The 27612-nt window shown below is 51.4% G+C and overlaps 2 protein-coding genes across 3 annotated transcripts in view; one reads left to right on the top strand and one right to left on the bottom strand.

Moving 5' to 3' along the window:
* FMO5 (flavin containing dimethylaniline monoxygenase 5) overlaps positions 1-27612 on the bottom strand; it is a 241443-nt gene that overhangs the window by 82788 nt on the left and 131043 nt on the right. The gene's annotated exons all lie outside the window — the stretch shown is intronic.
* S100A2 (S100 calcium binding protein A2) lies at positions 375-25753 on the top strand. Of its 2 annotated transcripts, XM_056123847.1 has the most exons (5): positions 375-473; positions 15095-15151; positions 15779-15912; positions 23995-24147; positions 25588-25753. In XM_056123847.1, the coding sequence occupies exons 3-5, from the start codon at positions 15910-15912 to the stop codon at positions 25738-25740; spliced, it is 309 nt and encodes a 102-aa protein (XP_055979822.1). In that variant the 5' UTR covers positions 375-473; positions 15095-15151; positions 15779-15909; the 3' UTR covers positions 25741-25753. The 2 variants fall into 2 exon arrangements, with proteins under 2 accessions (XP_055979822.1, XP_055979823.1); XM_056123848.1 differs by lacking the exons at positions 375-473; positions 15095-15151; positions 15779-15912 and adding an exon at positions 22188-22245.

Below are 27612 nucleotides of genomic sequence, written 5' to 3'. Positions count from 1 at the left end.
ATAAATGGTTTTGGGGAGGGGTATGTTGGAAGGGGATCTGGTGATGAAAGCCTGACTTGGGTCTTTCTTTATGTTTTGTCTGGAATTCTTTGGCTGACAAATGTCCCTCACCTCCTGATTTCACCACTTTCCAGCTTTTCTGCCACATTCCAGCCCCCTGAGATCTCTCTCCTGCTCCCACGGCTCTTTGTTGAGGAGCCCATGGTAACAGCTATCCACCTCAAACTTTGATTATTTTGGCTGGCAGCCGCTATTTCCTGGGCTGGGGCGGGGTTGTTCCAGTCACTGTGTCCGGCCGTGATATATTGGCCCTCAGTGTGGCCAAAGACACCAGGAAACAAGGGTCACAGTCCACAGTGCTGTGTCCACTGTGACTTGACTTCTTTTTCACTGAACATGCTACTCTGGAAAGAGGCATCTCCGGGCTGTGGATTTGGAAGAGGAAGTGACGTGCCAGTGGTCGGGCTGCCCACGTGAGTGTTCACCAGTTTCTCAGTCTAACAGAACGTCTCTGCTGCCCTCTTTATAGTCAGGCTGCTTCTCCGACCTCTCTGCTTGGGAGCCTGTGTTTTCTTTTTCTTTTCTTTTTCTTTTTTTTCCTTTTTGGGTCTCACACCCAGTGATGTACAGGGGTTACTCCTGGCTCTGCACTCAGGAATTACTCCTGGCGGTGCTCGGGGGACCATATGGATGCTGGGAATCGAACCCTGGTCGGCCGTGTGCAAGGCAAATGCCCTACCTGCTGTGCTATCGCTCCAGCCCCAGAGCCTATCTTTTCTATGGAGGTCATTGGATCACTTATTTATTTAGACTTAGGAACCATGATTTCAGACCAAGAAGAGAGTTGAAAGGACTGCAGTGCCTTGTTTGGCAGTCACAAGGTCTTGAATTCCATCCCCAGCACCCCTGAAGTGGCCCCAACATCACTAAACTACCAAATCAACCAGAATGGGTCTGAGACCTCTGAGCAGTGCTCAGGAGGCCCTCACTTCAAATGTTTTTATTATGATTATAATAACAATAAATATTATTTTGTTTTTGGGCCACACCTGGTGGTGCTCAGAGCTTACTCCTCCTGGCTCTGGGCTCAGGAATCACTCCTGGCAGGGCTCAGGGGATCATATGAGGTGTCAGGGATCAATCCTGGGTTGGCTGTGTGTAAGGCCAAGTGCCCCACCGGCTGTACTATTGTTCTGATCCCTTCAAATGTTTTCAAACCTTCAGCTTAATATTGGGAAAGTGATAAAAGCAGGGATTCTTTCTTTGTTTTTGATTTTTCTAAGGTTACTTAAGGGCTGGAGCGATAGCACAGCAGTAGGACATTTGCCTTGCACATGGCCAGCCCGGCCGAGCCAGGTTCTATTCCTCCACACCTCTCTGAGAGCCTGGCAAGCTACCGAGAGTATCTCGCCAACACGGCAAAGTCTGGCAAGCTCCCCGTGACGTTTTCGATATGCCAAACACAGTAACAACAAGTCTCAAGATGGAGACATTACTGGGCCCGCTCGAGCAAATTGATGAACAGTGGGAGGACAATGCTACTTCAGGCACTCATAGGTGTACCCTTTCCTCCCTTTATATGTTTAATTTAATGTGAAATTGATTTATATGTAAAATTAATTTATATGTTTAATTTAAATGTACTTTTCCTCCCTTTATATGTTTTTTTTTAAGTTTACGTAAACTGTTACAGGGGTTAACTTTCATGACGTTGACAAAGTTACTGCACCCTACCACCAACAAAGTGCCCAAGACCCTCCACTCTTGTCCTCATGCCACCCCTACTCAACCTCTCCCTCCCCTCTCCTCACTCTGGGGTCAGCTAAGTTTTGCAATCAAAGGCCAAAGGTTTGGTATACATTTGTTCTTTTTTTAATTTTTTCTTTTTGGGTCACACCTGACGATGCACAGGGTCAGGGGAATGAGACCTGTTGTTACCGTTTTTGGCATATCGAATACGCCACGAGGAGTTTGCCAGGCTCTGCCCGTGTGGGTGGGATACTCTCAGTAGCTTGCCAGGCTTTCCTTATTTAATATATATATTTAAAATGTGTTGACTTACATTAATATACTTTATTTTATTTTATTTTTGCTTTTTGGGTCACACCCAGCGATGCACAGTGCTTACTAGTGGCTCATGCACTCAAGAATTACTCCTGGTGGTTCTCGGGGGACCATGTGGGATGCTGGGAAGTGAACCTGGGTTGGCTGTGTGCAAGGCAAATGCCCTACCCACTGTGCTATCACTCCAGCCTCTAATTTATTATTTTTACATTTACGTATTTATTGGTGTTTTGGGCCACACCTGGCAGTGCTCAGGGATTGCTCCTGGCTCTGTGCCCAGGAGTCCCTAGGGGGAATTCAGGGATTTCTCCTAACTCTTTGCCCGGAGGTACCTGGGATTGTTTGAGGTGCTGGGGATTGAACCAGGGTCTGCTGTGTGCAAGGTAAGTGCTGTACCCTCTGTACTATGTCTTTAGCCCCCAATCACTTAATCACTTAACTTCCCGTTAGTCGTCGATTTGCTCAAGAGGGAGCCAGTAACGTCTCCATTTGTCCCTGTCGCGTGCTAGTGTAGCCCAATGGCATCTGTTCGCTCCGGGAACATGAAGGGCCTCAAACCGATCGTTCATGATCTTGACGAAGAAGTCTGACCATCTGGTAGGTGGGCGGCCACGTGATCTTTTGACATCCCGTGGAATCCAGTTGGTAACAGCTCTAGTCCAGTGGTCGTCTTTAAATCTCATTACGTGACCAGCCCATCTGATTTTCGACACCTTGGCAAATGAGACAGTGTCCCTGATTCTTGATCGTCGATGGATGTCAGAACTCCGGATTCTTTCTCTCATTTGAGTGAAACGTGATATTCCAAGCATAGCTCTTTCTATTCTTCTTTGGGAGACCTGAATAGCGTTTCTCATCTTGTTTGCGTAGGGCCCAGGTCTCTGAGGCATATATTAATGCAGGAAGAACAGTGGAATCAAAGAGATGTGCCCGGAGCCAGAGGTTCTTTATCCTCTTAGCTATTTCTTCGACGTTCTTGAAGGCGTTCCAAGCCGCTCTCTTCCTCATGCGCAGCTCGGGTGCCAGGTCATTTGTCATGTTGACCTCTCGACCTAGGTACACATAGCTGTTGCATTCGGAGATGGTCGTTCCGTTGAGAGCGAATGGGGCGTCAGGAACGAGGCTGTTTCTCATAAACATTGTCTTCGTAAGATTCAGCTGTAGTCCTACCTTTCCACACTCACGGTCAAAGTCGGCCAGCATTTGTGCCACTTGGCTGATGTTTGGTGTTATTAAAACAATGTCATCAGCAAAGCGGAGGTGGTGTAGTTGCCGACCATCTATCTTCACTCCCATTCCTTCCCATTCCAGTCGTCGCATGATGTTCTCGAGGGTGGCACTGAAGAGTTTCGGTGAAATGGTATCACCCTGCTGCACCCCTGTCTTGACATCAACGTTCACTTCTTTGTAGAATGGTGAGATCCTGGTAGTGAATCCGCAATACAGCTCACGGAGGATCCTGATGTATTGGGCTTGAATGCCCTGATTGGCTAGGGCTTCCATGACCGCTTCCGTCTCAACAGAATCAAAGGCCTTCTTTAAATCAATGAACTTTAAACAGAGCGGCATCTTGAACTCCCGAGAAACCTCAATGAGCTTGGTTATCGTGTGGATATAGTCGATGGTGCTGACTCCTTTGCGGAACCCTGCTTGCTCGCATGGTTGTCCTTCATCTAGTGTTCTGCCAATCCTATTTAGGATGACTTGAGTGAACAACTTATAGATGACAGACAATAGGCAGATCAGGCGATAGTTGCCAATGTCATGGATGTCTCCCTTGAAAGTAGTACAGTCCTGCTGGTTTTCCATTGGGACGGAACCTTGCATTCAGACAGGTAGCGAGTGAAGAGCCGAGCCAGTGTATTGATGAGTACTGACGGCAGGTTCTTCAGGTGTTCAGGTCTGACCTTGTCTGGGCCGGGTGCTGTTTGTTTCTTTACTGACGAAATGGCGTGTCGGATTTCGGAAGGGAGAACGTTGGGAACGACATATCCATCCTGTGGAATTTGGTATGTCGGCAAGTGGACATGGCTATCGAAGAGATTTGAGTAGAAGTCATGGATAATCTTCTCCATTGCCGTTCTGGAGGATGTGATGGATCCATCAGGACGTCGGAGGGCAGTCATCTTGGTCTTGTAGTTGGCGAAGGACAGGCGGGCGTTACGAATACTTTTCCCGGCTTCTGCTGCATCTACCAGTACTTCTGCTCTTCTCTCTTTGAGGTCTTCCTTGATCACATCTCTGCACTGCTTTGTGAGCTCGGACTTAGCTTGCGGTTGCCTGAGGCATGCGCCAAACCACGCTGGTGAATTAGCTCAAGAGTTTTCGAAGATAGGCGATGTTTTGTGGCTATCTCTCTCGGCGTTCCTCACACATTCGTGGAGGTGCTGAACCAGTCGATCGTATTCCTCGTCAATGTTGTCAACAATGGCATCTTCCCATGTTGCCGCAATAGTACCAAAGAGTTCCCAGTTGGTGGTCATTCTGGGAGTTCTCTTTTTGAACTTTGCAGCCCTTTCTCCCCGCTCTGTGAAGTAGAATTTTGCACGAAGGAGACGGTGGTCCGATCCCATTCGAAATTTTGGGACAACAGCGACATCAGTCAGGCAAAACCGTCGATTGAATATGATGTGGTCTATTTCGTTGTGGAATCGTCCACCGGGAGACTCCCATGTCCATCGTTTAGATTCTGCCTTCTGGAACTGTGAGTTACCATGAATGGTCTTGGTCGACATGATGAACTCAGACAGTCTCTCACGCTGTTCGTTCCATTCTAGGCCATGGGTCCCAATGTGAAGTTCTTCAGCTGATCTTCTCGGTCCTATCTTGGCATTAAAATCACCCACAATGATCTTATAGAAGGTGTGGTCTTCTTTATAGAACTTCTCTAGCTCCATGTAGAACTTCTCGATTTCTCTTTCATCATAGTGAGATGTTGGTGCGTAGACAACGAAGATAGAAACTGCAGGCAGTGAGCCACATCTATTCAAATGTAAACGTCCGATTCAGGTTGTTAGGCATTCGAATGAATCAATGCTCTTGGCCAAGTTTGTGTTGACAAGGACACCGACGCCTCCAACACCTCTTTTATCGCATGTTCTGAGGAACAATTCTTCTCCAGTGTCGAAAACGGCATGGTGAGATTTGTGCCTTCTTGTCTCGGTCAGACCAATGATGTTGTACTTGATCATTCGCACTTGTACCATCAGGTCCTCGATGGATGCATCTGATGCTAGCGTACGTGCATTGAAAGTACAGATGATCATTTTTGTCTTCCTTCGTTGTGGCAGCCTAGGTCGGCCTTGAGATTTTGTGGGCCTCTCCTTTCTCATCCTTCTCAGTGCTGCCATGTCGGTGAAGCCTTCAGGGTCAGGTGAATGAGACCAGTTGTAGTTACTGGTTTTGGCATATCGAATACACAATGGATAGCTTGCCAGGCTCTTCCGTGCGGGCGGAATACTTTCGGTAGCTTGCCAGTCTTTCCGAGAGGGATAGAGGCTTTTGGGGCGGACTCTAATCACCCTTGTAGGTGTCACCATATTTGAACCCTATCAAAAATGGTACGACAGTTCCGGAAGATGGGTATTTAGTGTCTTATGATGTGTCGCAAGGCCGAACAGGTCCGGAAAGTGTCCTTGAGTGTGGCGATGGCTGGGTAGTGGAAGTAGTGTCACTACTTGGACACTACTTCCACTAGCCCCCAATATACTTTCTAATGTTAAAGCAATTTCTGCATTCAAGGCATATAAACGCAACTTAGTCATAATGTATTTAAAAATATAATAATAGACATTTTTTAAGGGAGGGGACACATCTGGAGATGCTCAGGGACCACTCCTGGCTCTGCTCAGGATCACTCCTGACTGTAGTCAGGGGATCACACATGGGGCAGAGAATTCAAACCAGATTCATGGCTGCAGTTGCCTTAACCCTTGTCCTATCTCTCTGGGCCACGATACCAGATGTTATTTGCTAACCGGTTATTTTAGATTCTGCATCTATAATAGTAATTGACATGACTTCCAATGTACCTTTCCCCTCTTTTTTATTTCTGGTGTTTCCACCTAGGGTGAGCTGATCTAATCTAATCTAAATACTGCTTTGACTGTATGTAACAGATACCAAAATTAGTAGCAGCTTGACGAGGGTATTCATTTATTTTTGTATTTGTACTGTTATTTCTTGGGGGCCTTGTTAGCGGTGCTCAGGAGGCCTGGGGCTCCTCTCAAAGATCCATGGACAACCAGGCTGGGGGCGCAGCGTGAGGGTACAAAGATGCAGTGATGCTTGGGACTATGTAGATCCTTGAACATCATAGGTGCTTTGGCCTCTCAGGCTGTGATGTTCAAGGACCACGTGGTGTTGGGCGTTGAACCAGGGTCAGCTGTGTGCCTTTGTCCCTATACTATCTTTTCTGGTTTTCTGTTTTTAAAAGTTTTAAGGGTTTATCATTGGGTTCCAATATTATAAAATTTTAAGTATTTTGGCTTCACACCTCTCTACATGTATAATTGTCACTGCTCCCTATATCTGAAACGTGCCCCCTTGAACCCAGAATATTCCTCTGCTTCCTCTGCTCACCCCTCACACCCTCCAGTTGTCAATGAGTTTGGAGCTAGTGTTGTTGATTCTCACCAGTGCATTTGCTTTAATGATTCATATTCTATAAATAAGTGAAATAATCTGGTGATTGCCTTGCACTTCCTTACTCATGTCATTGAGTACAATCACATCAAGTATTGTCTGTTTTGTCCTAATTTCATCCTTAGTTTGCTTGTTTATTCTGGGACTGCACTCATTGGTGCTCAGGGTCTGTTCCAGGCTCTGTGCTCAGGAGAACTATATATGGACTGAGGTCTACTGGAGGTCATTGGGCTGTGAAGAAAGTGCCTAAACCCTTGTCCTATATCTCTTGTCTAATTTCATCTTTTTGGTGACAGAGTAGTATCCCTTTAAATATCTCTATGTATATATGTACGTATCTACCATTTCTCTATGTATATATGTATGCATGTATGTAGCCATCATTTCTCTCTCTGTGTATGTATGCATGTATGTATCTACCATTTCTCTACGTACATATGTATGTATCTACCATTTCTCTATGTATGTATGCATGTATGTATCCACCATATCTCTCTATATCGATGTACACATGTATGCATGTATGTGTCCACCATTTCTCTCTATCATCTCTCTATCTCCCACAGTGTTTTGCTTGTTTTCGGGCTATACCTGGTGGTGTTCAGGGCATACTCCTGTCTTTGTGCTCAGGAATCACTCTAGGCAGGACTTGGGGGACCATATAGGTTTCTAGGGTTTGAACCCTGCTTGGCCACATGTAAGGGAGGTGCCTTTACCTCTCTCTCCAATAGAACTTCATCTTTGTAATGGCAGATTTGTATTCCTTTAAGTAACCTCTTCTTCCCCCGACTCTTGTGACTTTCAGAGGAGGCTGTTGTCTTTGTGTAACGCTAGTGAGGGCCTAAGTTATGAGATATGACTGGAAAAAACATGTGTGTCTCAGGGATATAGGTAAAACCTCCCAACTTACTCTATCCTCTGTGGTTCAGTAGCCAATTGGGCTGAACACAGACTTCTTTGTTCTTACAGGGGGTCCCTTTCTTTTTTATATATATTTTTATTTTTAATTGAATCACCACGTCACTGTGGGATACAATTACAAAGCTTTCACGATTGAGTTTCAGCCATACAGTGTCCCAACACCCATCCCTCCACCAGTGCACATTTCCTACCACTTGTGTCCCCCATATCCTTCCTGCGACACCCACCATTTTGTTTGCTTTACATGCTGCCAACCGGGCCGACCCGGCTTCAATTCTTCCACCTCTCTCAGAGAGCCTGGCAAGCTACCGAGAGTATCTTGCCCTCACAGCAAAGCCTGGCAAGCTCTCTATGATGTATTTGTTATGCCAAACACAGTAACAACAAGTATCACAATGGAGAGGTTACTGGGCCCGCTCGAGCAAATCGATGACCAACGGGAGGACAGTGCTACAGTGCTACATATATCTGTATCTCCCAGAACTTTTTTTGTCCAGTCATCTGTTGAGGATTTAACTTGATTCTATGTTTTGGCTGTTGTGAATAATGCTGCCATAAGCTTCAGGGAACAAATATTTTTTTCCGATGGGATCAGGGAACTATATAAGTTGTTGGGGATCAAACCTGTGTTTGCAGTGTGCAAAGCAAGCACCCTATCTGCTGTGCTATCGCTCTGGCCCCCAAATATCCTTTTGACTTAGAGTTTCATATCTTCCAGAATATGCCTATGAGTGGCCTGAACCTGCATGAGGGACTCCATTTTTCTTGTAAGAATTCTGGAGGTTGACTGTCTGGGCAGCTTTGATGCTCCTCAACTATCCCTGGTTCCTGTGGTTTTAGTGGCCCCTGCTTCCAAGCAGCGAGGGAAGGGATGGCATGTGCTCTTTGTCATTAACAGGATGAATCAGAAGCTATATCCATCACTTCTGTCTGCTTCTCTTGGCCAGAGCTTAGCCATGTGGCTACACCTAGCTACCAAGAAAAGGTTGGGAGTGCGGCCTTCATTTGAACTTGAACTTCTGGGTTCTTTTGCTTTGAGAGACAAAAGAAGAACAGGTTATAGGACAACAAACTTTCTTTCCCACAAATTTATCTTATACCTGCCACATAAATTTTTATTTTTTTTTATTTAGTCACCTGATATTACAAAGTTATTACTTTTTTCTCCTGCCACACAAATTAAGAGGAACAGGATTTTCCTGTTTTCTGGAGATACCGCTTTGTAAGACTTTCCCCCCTTTTGATTATTTGGTAAAATTATCTACCAGAACTATGTGGGACTGTTTAATTTTAGATTTGTTTCTTTGTTGTATAGATTTAAACTACCAGTCTTGGGCCTGACTGGTAGTACAGTATGGTGCTTGTCTGGGTTTGATCCCCAGAACCCCATGTGGTTCCTCCAAGTCCTGCTAAGAGTGATCCCTAAGCACAGAGCCAGGGGTAAGCCCTGAGCACCGCCAGGTGTGACCCCCAAACAAAATCAAACCAAATTTTAATCTATGTGTCCCCTGGGAGAATCCCATTCACTCTGGTTTCAGGACCTTCAAATGCATTTTTCTTTTTCTTTCTTTTGTTTGGTGGGGGAATGGGAGGCGGGGCGGGGAGCCACACCAAGCTCTGCTAGAACCTGGTGGTGCTCAGAGGACCTTATGTGGTGTTGGGGATTTAAACCCCAGCTGTATGCGCAGCCGCTGTGCCTTCTGCCCAGCCCTTTTGCTCTTTGAAGCCCCCAAGACTATTTCCATTGTAGTGCTTGATATCATTTATTTATTTATTTTTCTTTTTGGGTCACACCCGGCAATGCACAGGGATTACTCCTGGTTCTTCACTCAGAAATTACTCCTGGCGATGCTCAGGGGACCATATGGGATGCTGGGAATCAAACCCGGGTCGGCCGCATGCAAGGCAAACGCCCTACCCGCTGTGTCATCGCTCCAGCCCCAGTATCGTTTTTTTAAAAGTAGACTTCTTGCCTTCAGCTTTTGTGAATCCTGCCAGCCAAATAAGCTCCTGGATCTGTGGGAAGGCAGGCTGGGGTAAAAATCTCTCTAGGGAAACTGCTCCTCTATCCATCCAGGCTCAGATCAGGTGCATGCTTCCTAGGGATCTTATCTTGCTGGTGGGAGGTTTTCCTTTTCTTCCTTTCACTAAAGGACCAGGTCTTTTAGGAGCTTTGCCTCATGCCAGGGACTTCCCAGTTGCCAGCTACTTGCTGTTGCAGTCATGGGTTTTTGTGATCAGTTTTGACAGCCGGAGGCCCTCGTTCCTGCGAACCAGGAAACCCCCTTCCCCGGGGCAGCTGTGGCATGAACTCAAACTTCCTTGGTTTTCAGTATCCCCTTGGCTCTGAGCAGTTCTTTCGCTTTCATGGGAGCTTAGCTTTGCACTGGAAAAGCTGCGACTGTCTGGAAATCTGAAAATTGAAGTCTGCTTAATTTTAATTCTTCCTTACCACAGGAACGCAATGAGAACATGCTAGAGTTTTGATCATTCTGAATCATTTTCTCCCTTGGAATATGGCATGCCCTTTAGATCTGAAAAGTCAAGTATTTAATCCATCAATTAACTAATTTTGGTTTCTAAGGCCACACCCAGTCGTGCTCAAGGGCTACTCCTAGCTCTGTATTCAGGGATCACTCCCGGCTGGTGCTTTGGGGTCCAGAGGTGGTGCTGAAGACTGGCTAAGTGCATGGCAACCTTGTACTGTTTCCGCAGCTCCTTCTGTGACTTTCTGGCATTTGGGAGTCAGGGCTGAATCACCTGACACCAGATGAAGAGGGCGTGATGTTCTCGCATCCTGTCCTGCCTGTTCACCCCTGCTGGCCCCTGTGACTAAGACATCACAGCACAAAGCAACAGGAAGGACTTGGTCCCTTCCCAAGCCCCCTCCCTGTGGCTGAGGTGCCTCTCATCTGAGGCCCTTCCTCAGACTGCTCCCTTCTCAAACATTACTGCTTCCTCCTCAGGAACGTGGTGGTCCCCTACCCCAGGCTTTGGGCAGCAGCCTCTTCTTCCATTCCGTCCTTTCCTTTAGAGGCAGGTGCCACTGGTGAGGGTTTCAGGAAGGAATCTAACCAAGATCCCATCCAGAGCAAAGAAGTCACTCTATTGTCAAACCCTTACCAACCCAGATAGCCAGACCCCTTTGGAGAAGCAGGAGCCAAGGCCTGCAAGGACTCTGAGCACTAGCCCAGAGCTGTCTGGAGGCCCTGGGGAGAGGAGAAAGTTCAGCAGGTATGGAAGGTGCTGATGGAAGGAAAAGACGACCAAGTGCTTTTGCCCAGACAGCATCCTAGCAACAGATGCTCAGCTGCTAGTAGCCCAAGCTGCAGTTTGTGAAAACTCTTTAAGATCAACCTCAGGCAGAACTGGAGCAATAGCACCGTGGGTAGGGCATTTGCCTTGCATGCGGCCAACCCGGGTTCGATTCCCAGCATCCCATACGCTCTACCGAGCATGGCCAGGAGTAATTACTGAGTGCAGAGCCGGGAGTGACCCCTGAGCATTGCCGGGTATGACCCAAAAAGAAAAAAAAAAAGATCAACCTCAGGAAAGCAAGAGGAGTGAGGGGGAGGATTCCATTCCGGAGTCACCAACATCCCCAAGGTGTCGAGTGTGATTTTGTGTGATTTCTTTCTGTTTGAATCCCCTCTTGTACTTGATGGGGCTCTCTCCTCTATTTGGAGTGAGGAGTTCTCATTTGCATTTCTCTCTATTCTCCTAATAAAAGTTCTTCTCGTTCTCATTTTTTTTATTGGGGGGGGCATTCCCCTTGGTGCTCAGGGGCTAATCCTACTCAGGTCTGGATTGGTCCTCATTCTCTCCATGCAATGCCTACACACTTGTCCTTTCGGCTCTCTCCTGGCCCTTAATAAAATACCTTTGCTTCAACATTTCAAAATAAAATGAGTTTGTTAAGGAGGCAGGTGCGGGGAGCTTTGGGTCCTGGGTAGAGGGACGCTAATACTGGTGGTAGGTTTCGAGTCAGACACTGTTATCAACACTTTTGTAAATCACAGTGTATTACATTTTTTGCTTTGCTATTTGTTTTCTCTGCAAATTATTATTATATATTTTACTATATATATACATATATATATATTTGCACTCAGCTATAACCAACCAAACCAACCAGGCAAGCTTAGGGCTTGCTCCTGACTCTGTGCTCAGGGCCCAGGATCAAACCCAGGTTGGCTGTGTGCAAGGCTAGTGCCTTACCCCTGTTCTAGTTCACCTCCTGAAATTCTTTTCGATGGGGAGGACCATGAGCTAGGAAAAAACATGAGCAGTGGTCAGGACTGACTTTTTTTTTTCTGTAAAGGAGAAGCCCTCACTGCCAGAGGCCACAGCTCCCCAAAACTCAGGAGCTGGGGACCTAGGCCACAGAGACCAAGGGCCCTGAGGTGTGGTTTGAGGACTGTCATTCGTGGGGCTGTTGAGAGTCGAGTCTATGCAGTGCAGGTGTTTGAGGCCCCAGTTCTGAGCCCCACCACTTCCTTAGAAGCCCATGAGGCGACCCAGCAGGAGGCAGCAACTGTCTCTACTCAGTCTCACGTACCCCTTCCCCGCCTCACCCCTAGATCCAACAGTGCTGTGTTTATTGGGTCCCTTTTATGGTTCGTTATTGAGTTATACTAGTTTTATTGAATGTGGCCTTTCACCTCTCTGTTTTGCTTTGTTTACTCTTCCCAGGGTCCCAGATAGAGACAGACCAAAATCAAGCAACCAACCAAACAGACAAAACAACAAATATAAGGCTAGAAAGACGGCTGCTTGCCTTGCACACTGCTGACCCCAATTCCATCCCCAACCCCAGTTTGATCTCCAGTACCCCATATGGTCCCCACAGCACCTCGAGGAGTGATCCCTGAGCATAGAGCCAGGAGTAAGCTCTGAGCATTGCTGTGTGACACATTTTGGTGTGTCCCAAAATCCTCCCCTCAAAGAAAAAATACTATGTAAAATTGCTACAGGACTGGAGGAGGTAGGATAGCGGCTGAAGCCCATGTAAGAAAAGCAATCAGGTTCAATCCCTGCACTGCCAAGAGTAAGCTCTGGGCACAGAATCAGGAGTAAGCCCTGAGCACTGCTGGGTGTGGCCTACTGCCTCCCCCTCTCTGCCCCCAGAAAAACAAAACCAAAACCAAATTAAAAAACAAAACCAATCCAAAAAACGAGCCCCCCAAACAGAACAAACACACATGCACGAACTTCTACTCTGCCTTCTTCTTGGAGAGTTACCCAGAGTCATCCTGAAGACCTAAATGAGATGATTCCAACGTGAATCCTCCAGTGACCTTCTGCTGTTGTTAGATAAGTTCTGAATTCTTTACACTGGCTTACAGGCTCGAGTGATCCAATTTCCCTAATTCGACTTGGTGACATTCTCTCCTTTGCCACCCTCTACCCTCCAACCTCTGTCTTAGACTCCTTCTCATCTGGGGGCCTCAGTGTTTGCACTCCCCATGGGAGAACCTCCCGGTCAGGCAGTCCTGGGGTGATTCTCCAGCTCCCCATCCACTGTCTACAGCTGAGCCCTTCGTAACTCTCCATCTGTGCCCTGGGCCTGCGGTCTGCTTCCCTCCTCAGCAACCCCGAGGCGCGGGCAGCGCTTCTGACTAATCACTGTGTGTGACCAGGTGGGTGAGGAGTGTGGCCTGGAGGGTTTTAGCTATGGGGAGACCAGAGAGTTTCAGGGATATGGGGAGACCAAGCCAGTTTTGAATGGCAGGATGGCGCTGATCAGGACAAACGTAGGGAGAGGGGAGAGGGCTGGCTGTCCCTGGCAGTGGCTGTGACACCGAGGAAGCTGACTGGAGGGTGTCCGAAAGGTCTGCTGAGTTCTGTGGGCACTCAGTGAGGACTTGTGACTGCAATGCTGCCTGGTGAATCTGGGGGTTTGTAAAGCTCAGTGGGGGTGCCGGGAGGGAGGAACTGGCTGATGGACAATGCAGGTTCCAGAAATTGTCTGGTGCTCCCAGAAAGAGAACAGAGGGAAGGGGCAGAGAACCAACTGCACATGGCCATGACCGGGTCACGGGGTGGAAAAGGGAGAGGAAGAGAGAGCAGGTGTGGGCTGAGAAGGAATCACGGTGACTGAATTCTGATCCTGGCTATGTGATTAATCCCTGGAGCTTGACCCCAGATCTATCAGCGCAGACGACACCCAGAGTGCAGTGTAGCTGGATTAAGTCAGATTCGTGGTCTATTCAGAATGAGGCCTGTGCAGGGCCGGTTTCTCCCCTCCCACCTGCAGGCTGCCCTGGGTCTCCTAGGAACGAGCATTTATCAGGTCCAAGGCAAGTTCAGAAAGCCGGTTGATGGTCCCACCTTGGGAGGACCTTGTTCTGAGCAAATATTTCTTTTGAGGGGGAGCCCCACCCAGCTGTGCCAGGGGCAATTCCTTGCTCTGTGATTGGGGACTGTGAGCCACAGCAATCAGGGGACCATGAGCTGCTGGGACTTGAACCCTGGCTTTGGCATGCAAAGCATGTGCTCTACCCCGGAGAGGCTGAGCTACTGCTCCCGCCCTGAGCAAAGAGGTCTTGCTGTTTGGTTTTTGTTGGGGGGCCACACCCGGTGGTGCCCAGGGCTTACTCCTGGCTCTGTGTTGGTGGTGTCAGGGGACCATGTGGGGTGTGAGACTGTACCTGGGTCAGCTGCCTGCGAAGCAAGTGTCTTACCACCTGGTACGATCACTGCAGCCTTGCTTGTAGTTTTTTGTTTTGGGGGGGCCACACCCAACAGGGCTCAGGGCTTACTCCTGGCTCAAGGATCACTCCTGGAAGGGTCGGGGGACAATGTAGGGTACTGGGGATTGAACTCATGCTGACCATATGCAAGGCCTCTCCCCACCCCGCTCCTCCTCCCCACTTTCTCCTCCTCACTCCCTCTCCTCCTCCTCCCCTCTCTTCTCCTTGTCCTCCTCCCCTTCCCCTCCCTGCCTCTTACTCCTCTCTCTCTCCCCCCTTCTCCTCTCTCCCTCCCCACCTCTCCCTTCCTACTTCTCCTCCCTCTCCTCCTCCTCCTCCTCTTCTTCCTCCTCCTCCTTCTCCTTTTTCTTTTTGCAATGTAGACATAATTCTCCGACTCAGTTCTTTTCTTTTTTTCCCATGTCTACATGGTAACCCCAAATATCCCAGAAACCCCAGAAATCATACTTGATGTTTTCTGGGAAGGAAGGCCCCTTTGAAACCCAAACAAACTGAGGCAGCTGGGTGCACGAGGTGACTGTTAGATATTCCCAGGTGAGCTGGGGGACAGTGTGCTCCCCCATGTAGGGAAGCAATTCCCTTACCTGTGATACCAGGAAGGCCACTTACCGAACTCGAGCTGGCCAGCCCGTCACCAAGAGGCTAGATTTGAAATTGGACTCTGGTACTTTGCCATATGTAATGGGAAGAAAATATGGTTCTTTCTTATCTAGGAGAAAGAATAAAGCAAATATTTTTTTCTCACATTCCAGGTTTACTCTATGACTTTTTCTTCAACCATGGGACCTGGTACCAGCCGATGACTAAAGGTGAGCCAGCTCGGGGGACCAGCGACTCAGCCTGGGAGACAGGAGGAGGCGGCTGTCCCTGGTTTCTGTGGCTTCAGGCCCAACTGTGGTTTTCTGTTACAGATGTGCCAGTTGATCCATGGGATTTCTTTCTACCACCGCATCTAATGACATTCACTGTGGCTCTCACATACATCCTTACACTGGACTTGAGAGAGAACATGAGTATCCCCGTGTTCCACAAGGGGAAAATGGGGATTTGGAGGATCAAACGTTCACCAGGCACATGGCTTGTGGAATGACTGAGGAACTCACTTCTCTGGGGAAGGGAGGGACTGTGCACGCCCTGGCATCTGACCGGATAGTTGCACTTAGCATTCCCGCCCCTGCGAATAGGCCTGGTATAGGGCTGTGTCCGGGAACTGGGCTCATCAAGATCGTTCCTTAAACTCAGGGTCACCAGGGCCCAGCCATGGTCCTCTTTCAGGGTGAGGCCCTGTCGCCCCTGAGCGAGGCCGGTGGGCAGAGTCTGGATGAGAGCACTGGGCTCACTGCCCTGCAGAAGCGTCCCCAGCCTCTGCCAAGGGCATGGCATGGCATGTTCCTTTCTATGCTTCAGTGAGCTTGAGTTGAACTTCTGCCTCTTAGAATGAAAAGATCTGGATGGCTAGAAGACAGCAAAGGCAAGACTCTGACCCAGAAGCCAACAGTGTCTTGACGCCTCTGACTCCTTCCTGGCGTCACATGTTCATCTGGGCTGAGATCTCTGAAAGAACTTCATGGTGAGCAACACCCTGTAATTTTTGGGATTATCGCTAACTCCCTTGAGACTCTTCTTTTTCTGAAGTCTCCTTGTTGGAGACCAGAGAAGGTCCCTGGGGCCCTTTGGAAGAGGCCAGGGCACACCTCTCCAGGATGGTGTTCATCTTTCTGTTCTTTTTTTTTTCTTTTTGGGTCACACCCAGTGATGCACAGGGGTTACTCCTGGCTCATGCACTCAGGAATTATTCCTGGCAGTACTCAGGGGACCATATGGAATGTTGGGAATCAAACCTGGGGCGGCCGCGTGCAAGGCAAATGCCCTACCCGCTGTGCTATCACTCCGGCCTCATCCTCATCTTCCTATTCTTACTCCTGTCTGCACCAAGTGATGAATTGCTGACTTTTGCCACTTCATTTCGCAGATGGTAGAGGTGGCTTGGCCTGAGCTCCCAACTCCTGACCCTGGGAGGCACTGAGTGTCTGGTAGCTGGTGGGAGTGACCAGCTCAGACCAGTCCTCAGGGCCTGGGCTTTGGGGCATGGCCTGTGCTTTTGGGACACCAGTGGGGTAAGGAAAGAGTGGCCAGAGATGGGGGCACACGGATAGTTTGATACTGAACAAATTTCCTGAAGAATAACTTTGGTTGTTCGGGACAGTGTGGATGGCTAAGAAGGAGGAGGCCTCCATCCTGGGGATCCTGAAGGGGCAGCTTATTCGTACCCCTCTTCTCTCTGAGAACTGGGATGCTCCCCAATCTAGCTGTGGATGGAGACTGTCCCGGAGGAAACACTCATTCTGCTCCCCAGGCAGGGAAAGCCCAGAGAGGACCCCGGGCCTTCCTGCTTTGCGAGTCTCCTTCACTGAACTTTCAGCAGCTCAGGAAGCCGTCAGAGGGCAGGTGGGACTCAGTCCCACAAGGCCGCCCCTGTTCCAGGTATCAGTGCACACCCAGCTATGGGCACCCCCTGATCTGCAGCTGTGGGGTTCGCACGGGATCTCCTGGGGTTGGTTTAGTTTGCTCCAGTAGGTCACAGGACCCATGGACTAGCTCACGTGTCCCGGCTACTTGGAAGATCTGATAAGGGACACAGAGGCAGGGTGAGGCCTGGGAGGATTCCAGGACAGCTACCCAGGTCCTGTGGACATCCCTGAGGTGCCCCCATGGGGAAGTATGAACCCTTCCTCCTGGGATTTCACAAAGGCCTGAGGTAGGTGCAACTGGTTATTTCTGGTGTTAGGCCCCTCCTTGCTCTGGGTTGGAAATTCCAAGCCCTGAGCTTCTAATCATGGCAGGTCTTTATGGGGCTCAGCCCTCTCCCAGGAGCTGAACTAAAGATGTTCTGGTGCTCTTTTCATGGAGGAATCTGCAAGGAACCACTGTGTCAGAATTGGTGGGGCTGGGGCCAGAGCACAGAGGGGAGGGCACTGACCTTGCAATGCCTGCCCCGGGTTCAATCCCCGTCATCCCACATGGTTCCCTGAGCCTTCCAGGAGCCATCCCTGAGAGCAGAATCAGGAGTAAGATCTGAGCACTGCCACGTGTGGTCATCCCTCACCCCACCCCCTCTCAAAAACAGAGAGAGAGAGAGAGAGAGAGAGAGAATAGAACGTTGAACATTCAAGGAAAGTGCTCCTCATGCTCTCAACTCTAGGAGATCAAAGGAGTTGAGGGGCTCTGAAGCGGAAACTAGGGATTGTTGGGAGTGAGGCAGACATAAACACACACTCACAGACACACATATACTCACACACACAGATGCTCACACCTCATAACACATTCACAAACACACTCACACACACTCATAGATACACAGAAACTCTCATACACACAGACTATCACAGACACACACAGACACACAGATTCTCAGACATTCATACACTCACACACATTCACCCACACACACTCATAGATATACAGAGGCTCTCACACAGACTCTCACAGACACACACAGAGAGATTTTCACAGATATACACAGATTCTCACGCTCATACACTCACACACAAAGACACACACTCGCACTCACTCACATACTCTCACATACAAACTCTCACAATCACACACACATACACACAGACACTCAGACATTCCCAGACACACATACTAAGGGACACACAGACTCTCACACACATATGTTCACAACATACATTCTGACACAGACACAGACAGACATACTCATACACACCATCACACACCCACACTCACAGACACAACAAACTCAGATATTAACACACACACACACATACATACACTCACAGAATCTTTTTTTTTTTCCTGCTTCCTCCTGACCTCTCAGAGAACACAGCACCCTCCCTGTAGGTGGTGGGTCACAGGTAAGCAGGGAGAGCAGGGCTGGCCGGGGAAGAAGAAGGAGCCAGACTAGGGGTGGCCAAGGAAGGGAATGACGACTGCTACTGAGACCCCCTTTTGTGATCTTAGTAGAAGAATTGAGGAGAAGGAAGCTTCCAGTGACCAGAGAGAGCTGGTCAGTGGCAGCTGGTCAGCTGGGAGGATTTTGGAGGGGGGTGAGTTTAGAGTCGGCTCTAGAGACCAATATTGGGGGCTGAGAGAGGATGGCGCCTGAGGACAGCCCTGGCACTAAGGCACCAGAAGTTCCTGGTGCTCAGGGTTGATCTGAGTCCAGCCTTGAGGGGAAGACACACAAACACAACTAAACACAACAGGTACCGTCACGTGTGCTGGGCAAAGGGCTGCTGGAGTTCAGGGCGGAGCCCCTGCCCCACATAGCACTGGTTCTGTGTGTGCATGTGCACATACATGTATGAGTGTGTGCATGTGCATATATGTGTGTGTGCACGCAGGCACTTTCTCCAAAGAAACAGGGAGGCTGAGAAGTAGATTCAGGGGTGTCCGACAGAGATAATCTTTAAGCCAGTGGTAAGAGGGATGGAGATGGAGCAAAGACTTGGCAGGGGCCAGAGAGGGCCTAGGCATGGGGGGTGTGGGCATCAGTTGGGCTGGGTGTGGAAAGGGGTGCTGCAATGCAGCCTTCCAGAGGGGCTTGCATGCTGCTTTCTCCTGGAGAGACCCCCTGCTCAGATTTGAATTCTAGGACTGTCCACCTGGTGCAGAGCTGAGGGGCCTTAGAGAGGGGTGAGGTGACAGGGAAGATCTGTTTGCTGAAGTCTCACAGAGTCAAGTGGGGCTTAGAAGCTGACCTGGTTGAGCCCTGGGGGATATCTGCAGGCATGATAGGAGGAGGTAAGGGCACATCCCGGTTCCAGTCAGGTCTGCTCATTAGGGCAGAGGGGGAGAGGTGGAAGTTCACTGCTAAGAGCATCTGAGGACAAGAGGAAGGGAACAGAGAGAGGCTCCTGGGGGCCATGGGCTGCAGTGAGCCTGGTCCCAGCCGAAATCTGAAAGTGAGGATTCCTGAGGCTTCTCTGACACTGGGGCTGCACGTACATGAATATCAGGCACACCTGTTATTGTCCAGACCGTCAGCTGTATGAACTCAGTCCAGTGCCTGCTTCTGTACAGGGGACAGAGCATCTATAGCTGCTCAGGTGGTAAAATGGGTCGATGTTTGGAAACCAGCTCACACACAGCAGCTGCTCCCTAACGCAGGTGGGAACGGACCTCAACAAATCCAAAGGGGCCAGAACCCAAGCCCCAATGCCTTCTCCCACACTGAACGTGCTCTCTGGGGGAAGTTAGGAAAGTTATTTCTGCCGGGAGATGGTTGAGCGGAAGAACACTTGCTTTGCATGTGTGATGTCCTGGGTTTGATCCCCAGCACAGGAAATAAACAAATTGGACTGGACAGATAGTACAGTGGGGAACACGTTTGCTTTGCATTCAGCTGATCCATGTTCGATCCCTGGAATCCCGTATGGTCCCCCAAGCTCTGCTAGGAGTGACCTGTGAGCAAAGAGCCAGGAGAAAGCCTTGAGTGCTGCAGGGCATAGTTCCCAGTCCCCCTCCAAAAAAAAAGTTACTTTATACAGTTTATACAGTTTGTTATGAGAAAAAAAAAGTTACTTTATACAGTTTGTTATGAGAAGATATTTCAAAGCGCATCTGGAAGGGCAGGGATGTAATGAAAGAGATCCAGGCCCTGAGCAGGTTTAAGCCCAGCCATGAGGCCCGTCCCGCCCCCAGGTTGCCTGTGATTCAGCGGTAAGACCGGGGCTTAAGCCTGGTCATCCCTGCTGCCCTGAGAGGCGGGCCAGACTGCAGCGTCCAGACCTTCACCTCTGCCACCTGGCTCCCTCCGGCTCTTTTAAAAACGCTCCTGGCGAGCGGGCATCTGGCTCCTTCCACAGACGTGGCCTGGGCCTTTGGTGAAGACCCTTCGACGCGAGCCGGTGAGCAGCGTGGGTGTGGGAAGGCTCCGCGGGGTGAGTCAGCTCTGCCTGCTCCCAGGTGAGTCAGGAGCTGCAGGTGTGGGCTGGAGGCGGCGGGCGCGGGGTGGGGAGAGCGCGGGAGACCCGCCCGCAGTGGCGCGTCTCAGTCACCAGGGGGCGCCAGGCAAGCGGGCAAAACCCTGCGGCTGCAGAGCTCGGGCCCGGATAGCTCGCGAGCTGCCCAGGGCAAGAGCCGGGCTCCGCGCGTCCCCTGCAGGGGGACGTGATGGACGCTAGGGGTCAGTCTCTGCACCCTCTGTGCGCAGGGAAGAGACATGGGCCGGAATCTCAGCCTCCTGCGTCCTTGGTTCCCTCCCCGGACCTGGGAAGGAAGATGCTTCCTGCAGAGGCTCAGTTTCTCTCCCGGGCAGAGAAGCTCTGCTTCACGCACGTCATCCGAGGCGCAGGGCCCGCGTGGCTCCCGAGGCCGCCCCAGCCCCTGAGCCGGGGAGCGCCTGGGGGGTGAGCTCACCTGGGGTGCTAAGGCGAGAGCCTGGCACACACTGGAAGGGCTTTGCCTGGCCCCCTTGACATGGAGGAGGGGTCCCTGCGCATAGTGAAGTTCGTGAAGTGGGAGGCGTCAACTCACCTCGGGAGGGGAACCGAAGGTCAGCAGGAGGACAGCTGGGAGGGCACTTCCAGAGCCAGGGGAAGCTGGACCCCAGGGTCAAAGTCACGCTGGGTGTAGGATTCTGTCTACACCGCGTGTATGTCCCTGTCTACACCATATGCACAGAGACCAAACAGGTCCCACCTTACACCACATGCATGTTCCTGTCTACACCATGTGCCATCCCTGTCTATACCATGTGAACATCCCTGTCTACACCATGTGTCATCCCTTCCTATACCATGTGATTGTCCTTATCTACACCACATGCTCATCTCTGTTTATATCATGTACATGTCCCTGTCTCCACCATGTGTGTGGACCTGTGGATGCATGGAGATTTGTATGCAGGGGGTATAGGTCGGGCCAGCCCTCCCAGCCCTGTGCAAGAGCTGGGGGACCCCGCTGGTTTGGGGTCACTGCCTTAGCCGACGTGGGCTTCATGCCTTCTCCAGCCAGAGGAGAAAAAAGAAGTGTGTCCATGCAGCCTTGGGCCCTCGGGCCTTACTATCCCGTGAAGGGTTCTCAGTCCAAGCTGCTCCCAAAATAGGCCTCTGTGAGTTTTTTTTTTTCCCCTGGAAAGTGAGCCACATTCAGCAGTGCTGGGGCATGACTCCTGGTTCTGTGCTCAGGGGTCACTCCCAGTGGGGCTCAGTGGCCATGCAGTGAGAGGGAACCTAACTGAGGTAACCCCTACCCTGTGAAGGAGTGGGAAGCTGGTTGGAGGCTCTGGGGAGGTGACAGCCACCACCTCAGAGGGGTCACCCAAGCCTGTCCCAGTGTCCCAGGCAGAGAGCAGCTGAGCTCTCTGATCTGCTCTTTGTTGGGGTGTGCAGGAAGTGCCTGGGACCAGTTCCCCCCCACTCCTTCAGAGCAGGGCTGCGCCCTCAGCTGAGTCACGCCCCAGGCATGTGGCAGGACCAGCAGTGAGTCAGCGGTCTGGCCAGGGGGCGGCAGCAGCAGGCAGTGCTTGGGGCCAGGAAGGGTGAGGCTGCACGGCTGTCAGGGAGGGGTGGAGTGTCTGACACCCCTCCTCCAGGTGCTGATGGCTGAGAGCCACTTTCTGGGGGGGGCTGGTGGGGGGGTCGTAGGGGCGAGTTTCTGTTTGCTCTTTCAGCCTCACAGACTGTTCACGGCTGTGACCGTGAAGGGCCTTCAGCACCTCCTTCCTCCTCCTCTCGACTGGGACTTCTAATAAGTGATGTGTTCCCCTCGCTTGGGGTCAGCCCAGTCAGGCGCCTTTTCCGGAGACCCCTCACCTGCCCCGGTCGGTCCCGGATGGTGTCACCCTCATGTACACACATGGTGTTCGGACATGGCCCCACAGCCTTGCACAGGAACTAGCTGTGACTCAGGCAGGTCACGAGAATGAAGCCTGGTACGATCTCTGCCCTTCTGCCCCCCTTCCCCTCCCCCGCTCTGGGACTGTCCCCTCCTGTAGGGCTGCCTCAGTCTCCCCTGGGTGGGGCTGGGGTCTCCTCAGCTTGGCAGCAGAGCTGGTGGCTTGGGGTGGAGCGGGCCTGGCAGGGCTTGAGTGGCAGGAGGCCAGGGTTCCAGAACAGGTCAGAGCAGGTTTGGGTCTGAATGTGCCACATTGGGGCCCGGGGAGCTGCCTATAAATCCTCACGCCAGGCTCTGGGCCGCTTGCTTCCTGGCTCCCTCTGTACCTCTGTCCTGGTGAGTAGCTATGTGCTTAGGGCACCCTGGCCTGGTCCCCAGGGCTGGCACACTCTGCCATCATTGGTGGCCTGAGTCGCTCTCTGGGCCTCTCCCCCGGGGAACCTTCTAGGATGTACGAGATAAGGATTTTCCAGGTTGTTCAGTGTAGGGGGTCACTCTGAGACCCTCTCTGGGGTCTTTCTGTCTCGGGGCCCCATGCTGGGTGTGCCAACCCAGAGAGCCTTCTTGGGGGGGGGGGGTCTGTGCCCGGAATTATGGAGTACTTGTGTGTGAGCATGTGGGAGAGGGTGTGAATGTGTGTGTGTGTGTGTGTGTGTGTGCATGTGTGAGAAAGGATGTGTGTGCATGTGTGTGAGTGCATGAGTGTGTGCATGTGGGGGTGTGAGCGTGTGTTCAGTGCATGAGAGAGGGTGAGTGTATATATGTGTCGTGTGTATATGTGTGTATCTGTGTCTGTGTGTACACATGTGCGAGTGTGTGTCTGTGTGCATGTGTGTGTGTGTATGTGTGTGAGTGTGTATGTGCTCTAAGGAGAGCTCTGGGTTTGTTTGGGGCTCGTTTGGGATTTTGATTCACAAAGTCCCTCGTGAAACAACAGGAGGAGTCTGGAGTCCTGGCCGTGCGGGTCCCTGCCTACATGGGGACACGGGTCCTGCCATGGAGCTTGTGGCCCCTCGCTCCTCCCCACCCTGGAGTGCACCATGCCCTCAGGACTTCTCAGGGAGGCCCCAGGATGGCGACCTCTGAGATTGTCCCTGAGTCCCAGGATTTCTGTGTCACCCCAGGGCACTGCACATGGGCCCACGCCTGGCATGTGCTCCTGGCTCTGTGCTCAGGGATAACTCCTGGAGGGCTCTGGGGACCCTGTGGTGTTCTAGAGACTGCACCTGAGTCAGCCCTATGCTAGGCAAACACCCTGCCTGGGTTACTATTGCTCCAGCCCTTCTAGTTGCATGGTGGGGAGCCCCTTCACCTTCTGACCTGCTCCCTGTGTGCAGAGACACCCTGCATCTCTGTCGGGGGGACATTCAGAGGGAACAGAGGCCCTCAGGAGCCAGAGTGGGGAGGAGAACAGCTTGCACCTCTAAGCCACAGGCGTGACCACGGCAGAGCCCAGCAGACCCCAAGCTCAGCAGACCTCCAAGCCTGCAGGTCCCTGAGAAGCCTGGAGCTCCCCCTGGGCTCCCAGAGAACCCTCAGCTCTAGAGGAAATGCCCAAGGGCTAGCGATGGGGTCAGGCTCCTTCCTCCCTCCAGACACATGGAGGGTCCCTGCCTCGAGGGTGTGGCCAGGTCACTGGAGGTGGCTCGTGTCCGTGATGCAAACTCTAAATGATTCTCACTCTCCCTCATCTGTCTGTGGGGACACGTCGCCCCACCGTCCCCTTCAGGGGGCGGGAGTGGGGGGTTTGTGTCTGGGCTAAGCTGAGACATCTGCACCCCTGCAGCCCGTGGCCAAGATGTCGAGCCCCCTTGAGCAGGCCCTGGGGGTGCTGGTCACCACCTTCCACAAGTACTCGGGCACCGAGGGCGACAAGTTCAAGCTGAGCAAGGGCGAGATGAAGGAACTTCTGCGTAAGGAGCTGCCCAGCTTTGTGGGGGTGAGTGGGACCACCTTGGGGAACTTCGTGTGTGGGGGTGAGTAGATCTGGGGGAGTCCTGCTGTGTGTGTGGGTGAGTGGGCTATTGGGGGTGGTCCTAGTGTGTAGGGGTGAGTGGGTGCCAGGGGTCCCCATGTGTATAGGGGAGAGTGGACACGGGGGTCCTGATGTGTGTAGGGGTACATGGGCCCATGGGGGTCCCAGTATGTGTGTGGGATCATGGGCTCATAGGGAGTTCCAGTGTGTGTGAGTGGTTGGGCTGCCCTGGGGGTCCCAGTGTGTGTGTGGGGGGGAGGCACCAGCTGTCCTGCCTCCCTGACTTTATTCAGGTTCTGGGTGCAGAGTGAGGGGCTGCACCTGCTTCACCTCCATTCTCCTAGGTGGCCATGGAGTTCCGACCCAACTCCTCACACAGAGCTGGAGGGGGCGGCCTGGCCCAGGTCCCAGGCTCCTGCCCTGTCTCTCCCCCCACCAGTGGGACGGGATAGTGGGTGGGTGTGCGCCTGGACCTGTGCAGAGACACTGGGTCTGTGCCGTGGGCCCTCAACCTGTGTCCAAGTCATCTGTCGCCAGTGTGGCACTCAGGGCACAGACGTGTGTGGACACACTGAGCTTGGCCAGAACTCCCTGACAGGCCTGGGGAGAGGCTCTGTGGGCTGAGCACATGCTCTGTATGCAGGCGCCCCGGGTCTGATTCCTGATCCCCCGGGCCCCGCCCGCTCAGAGCCAGAAGCAGCCCCGAGCTCAGAGCCCAGGTGCGACTCCCTCACATTTGGTTTTCATTTTGACTGGCACCGAAAAGTTGCCTGTTGGGAACAGAGAGACAGGACAGTGGGTAGTCTCTTGCCTTGCCCGCCACAGGTTCCATCCTCAGCACCACACAGGGTATCCCAACCCTGTCAAGAGCTGAGTACCACCCTCCCATCAAACAAACAAACAAACAAATAGGGGTTGAAGAGATAGTATGGCAGTAGTAGTCCAGCGGGTAGGATGTTTGTCTTGCACGCGGCTGACCTGGGTTGGATCCCATATGGTCCCAGAGGACTGCCAGGAGTGATTCCTGAGTGCAGAGCCAGGAGTAAGCCCTGAGCAACCTGGTGTGGCCCCAAACCAAAACCAAACAAAGAAACAAATAAAGATTCTGCCTTTTATGAATTTATGTTGTGTCTGGGGTGCTGTGTGTCCCCAGACAGAGTCTTTCCCAGCAGTGAGGTGGAGGAGAGGGGGACAAGCCTCCAACTCACTGAGCTCCTGGGGGAGGGTTGGTTGCTCCCACTCCCACTCCTGTCTGGGAGAGTTGGAGAAGCTGCCAGGGCTGATACTCCCCCTCAGAGCCCCCCACCCCCACCCCACCCCCGCCCATGTCTCTGATGGTGATCCTCCCCTCCCCAGCCCTGGTCAAGCGCTGCCCTTGAACCATGCCCCCTGCTGTTGTTTCAGGAGCAGGTGGATGAGGAGGGCCTGAAGAGGCTCATGGGTAACCTGGACGAGAACAGTGACCAGGAGGTGGACTTCCAGGAGTACGCGGTCTTCCTGGCCCTCGTCACCGTCATGTGCAACGACTTCTTCCAGGACTACCAGGGCCGGCCCTGACGGCGCCGCCCTTTCCCTTTTGCACTCATTAAACTCGTTTGGTTTGTAGATAAGACTGTGATTGTTCAGGGCGCTCCATGACCTGCGGGCACAGTGTGGTGGTGGAGGGCAGGTGTATCCCAAGAGCCTTGACACTTCTAGGCCGGAGTCGTAGATTCTGGGATTTCAAGACCGGTCATTTTTGGTTTTATTTTGGGTCCACACCTGGCTGTGCTCAGGAATCACTCTAGGCGGCTGGGAGGCCCCTATGTGGTGCCGGGGATTGAACCTGGGTCAGCCACATGCAAAGCAAGTGCCATCCCTACTGCATTCTCTCTCCTGCCCTTGTGTCAGTGTTTTAATCTTTTCTAGCATTTCCCGAGCTGCCACGCTGCTGTGTCATTGACAGACTGAGCAAACGCACTCCCGTCTCAGATCACAGCCACCACCTGTCCAGCCCGCAGAACTTCACAGCCTGTGTATCACTCTTTGCTCTCCATTCAGTTCCATGTTCCAGCAATGAGTTCCATGTTCAGCTATCAGATTCTGAGTTAGTGATGCAGCAGTTATTAAGCTACCAAAAACCTGGGACTGGGAGCGGTAGCACAGAAGGTAGGGTGTTTGCCTTGCACGTGGCAAACCCAGGTTCAATCCCCAGCGTCCTATATAGTCCTCCGAGCCCTTCCAGGAGTGATTCCTGAGTGTAGAGCCAGGAGTAACCCTGAACATTGCTGGGTGTGACCCAAAAAGAAAAAAAAGCTACAAAAACCTGACTCACAGGCTTTAATGAATGACCCTGTAGACTCCTTGCACTGTAAGATGCAAGTGTATGTGTGTGTGTATGTGTGTGTGTGTGTGTGTGTGTGTGTGTGTGTGTGTGTGTGTGTGTGTTTCAGGGCTTCCTCAGTGACTCAGAGGCTGCATCACACACTACCAACTCTCTGGTTCCCATTCAACGTTTGGGGAATATTCTTCAATGTGTTCTCAGTGTTCCATGTGGTTCAATGAGGTGTTCTCAGTTGAATCTCTTCCTTCCTTCTTTCCTTCCTTCCTTCCTTCCTTCCTTCCTTCCTTCCTTCCTTCCTTTTCCTCCCATTTTTTGTTTTTGTTTTTGGGCCACACCTGGTGACACTCAGGGGTTACTGCTGGTTCTGTGCTCAGGGATCACTTCTGGCAGTGCTCAGTGAACCATATGGGGTACTGTGGATCGAGCACATGTTGGTTATGTGCAAGGCAAGTGTCCTACCTGCTGTACTATTCTCCAGTCCTCTTTTTCTTTCTTTTTTTTTTTTATGTGGGGGGTGGTCGTACCTGGCTGGCTCACTCCTGGAGGAGTGAGCTTGGGAGACCACATACAGAAGGGATCAGCGGTATGCAAGGCAAGTACTATACCTTGTCCTATTTCTCTGCCCTGGGCTTTTCTTCTAAAATATTTACCCATGACCTCTTGAGCAACTCAAGAAAGCTATAAGAGAGCAGTGAGGCCCTTTAAAATGTTTCCCGGGGCTGGAGCGATAGCACAGCGGGTAGGGCATTTGTCTTGCATGCAGCCAACATGACCGACACAGGTTTGATTCCCAGCACCCCATATGGTCCCCTGAGCACCGCCAAGAGCAATTCCTGAGTGCATGAGCCAGGAGTAACCCCTGAGCATCGCTGGGTGTGACCCAAAAAGCAAATAAATAAATAAATAAATAAAATGTTTCCCACATCTCAACACACCTTTTCTCAGCTTATTTATTCCTGGTGGTGCTGGGAATTGAACCCAGGGCCTCACGCTTGCAAGGCAAGTGCTTCTACCACTGACCTACATCTCCAGCCTGCTTAAACATACCATTTCTGCCACCTTCTATCAATCGAGCAAGACTTCAGTGCTGACCCAGATTCAAGGGG

This window comes from Sorex fumeus, unplaced genomic scaffold (genome assembly GCF_029834395.1).
Source record: "Sorex fumeus unplaced genomic scaffold, SorFum_2.1 ptg000047l, whole genome shotgun sequence".
Lineage (NCBI taxonomy): Eukaryota > Metazoa > Chordata > Mammalia > Eulipotyphla > Soricidae > Sorex > Sorex fumeus.
This window is presented reverse-complemented; position numbering and strand designations above follow the sequence as displayed.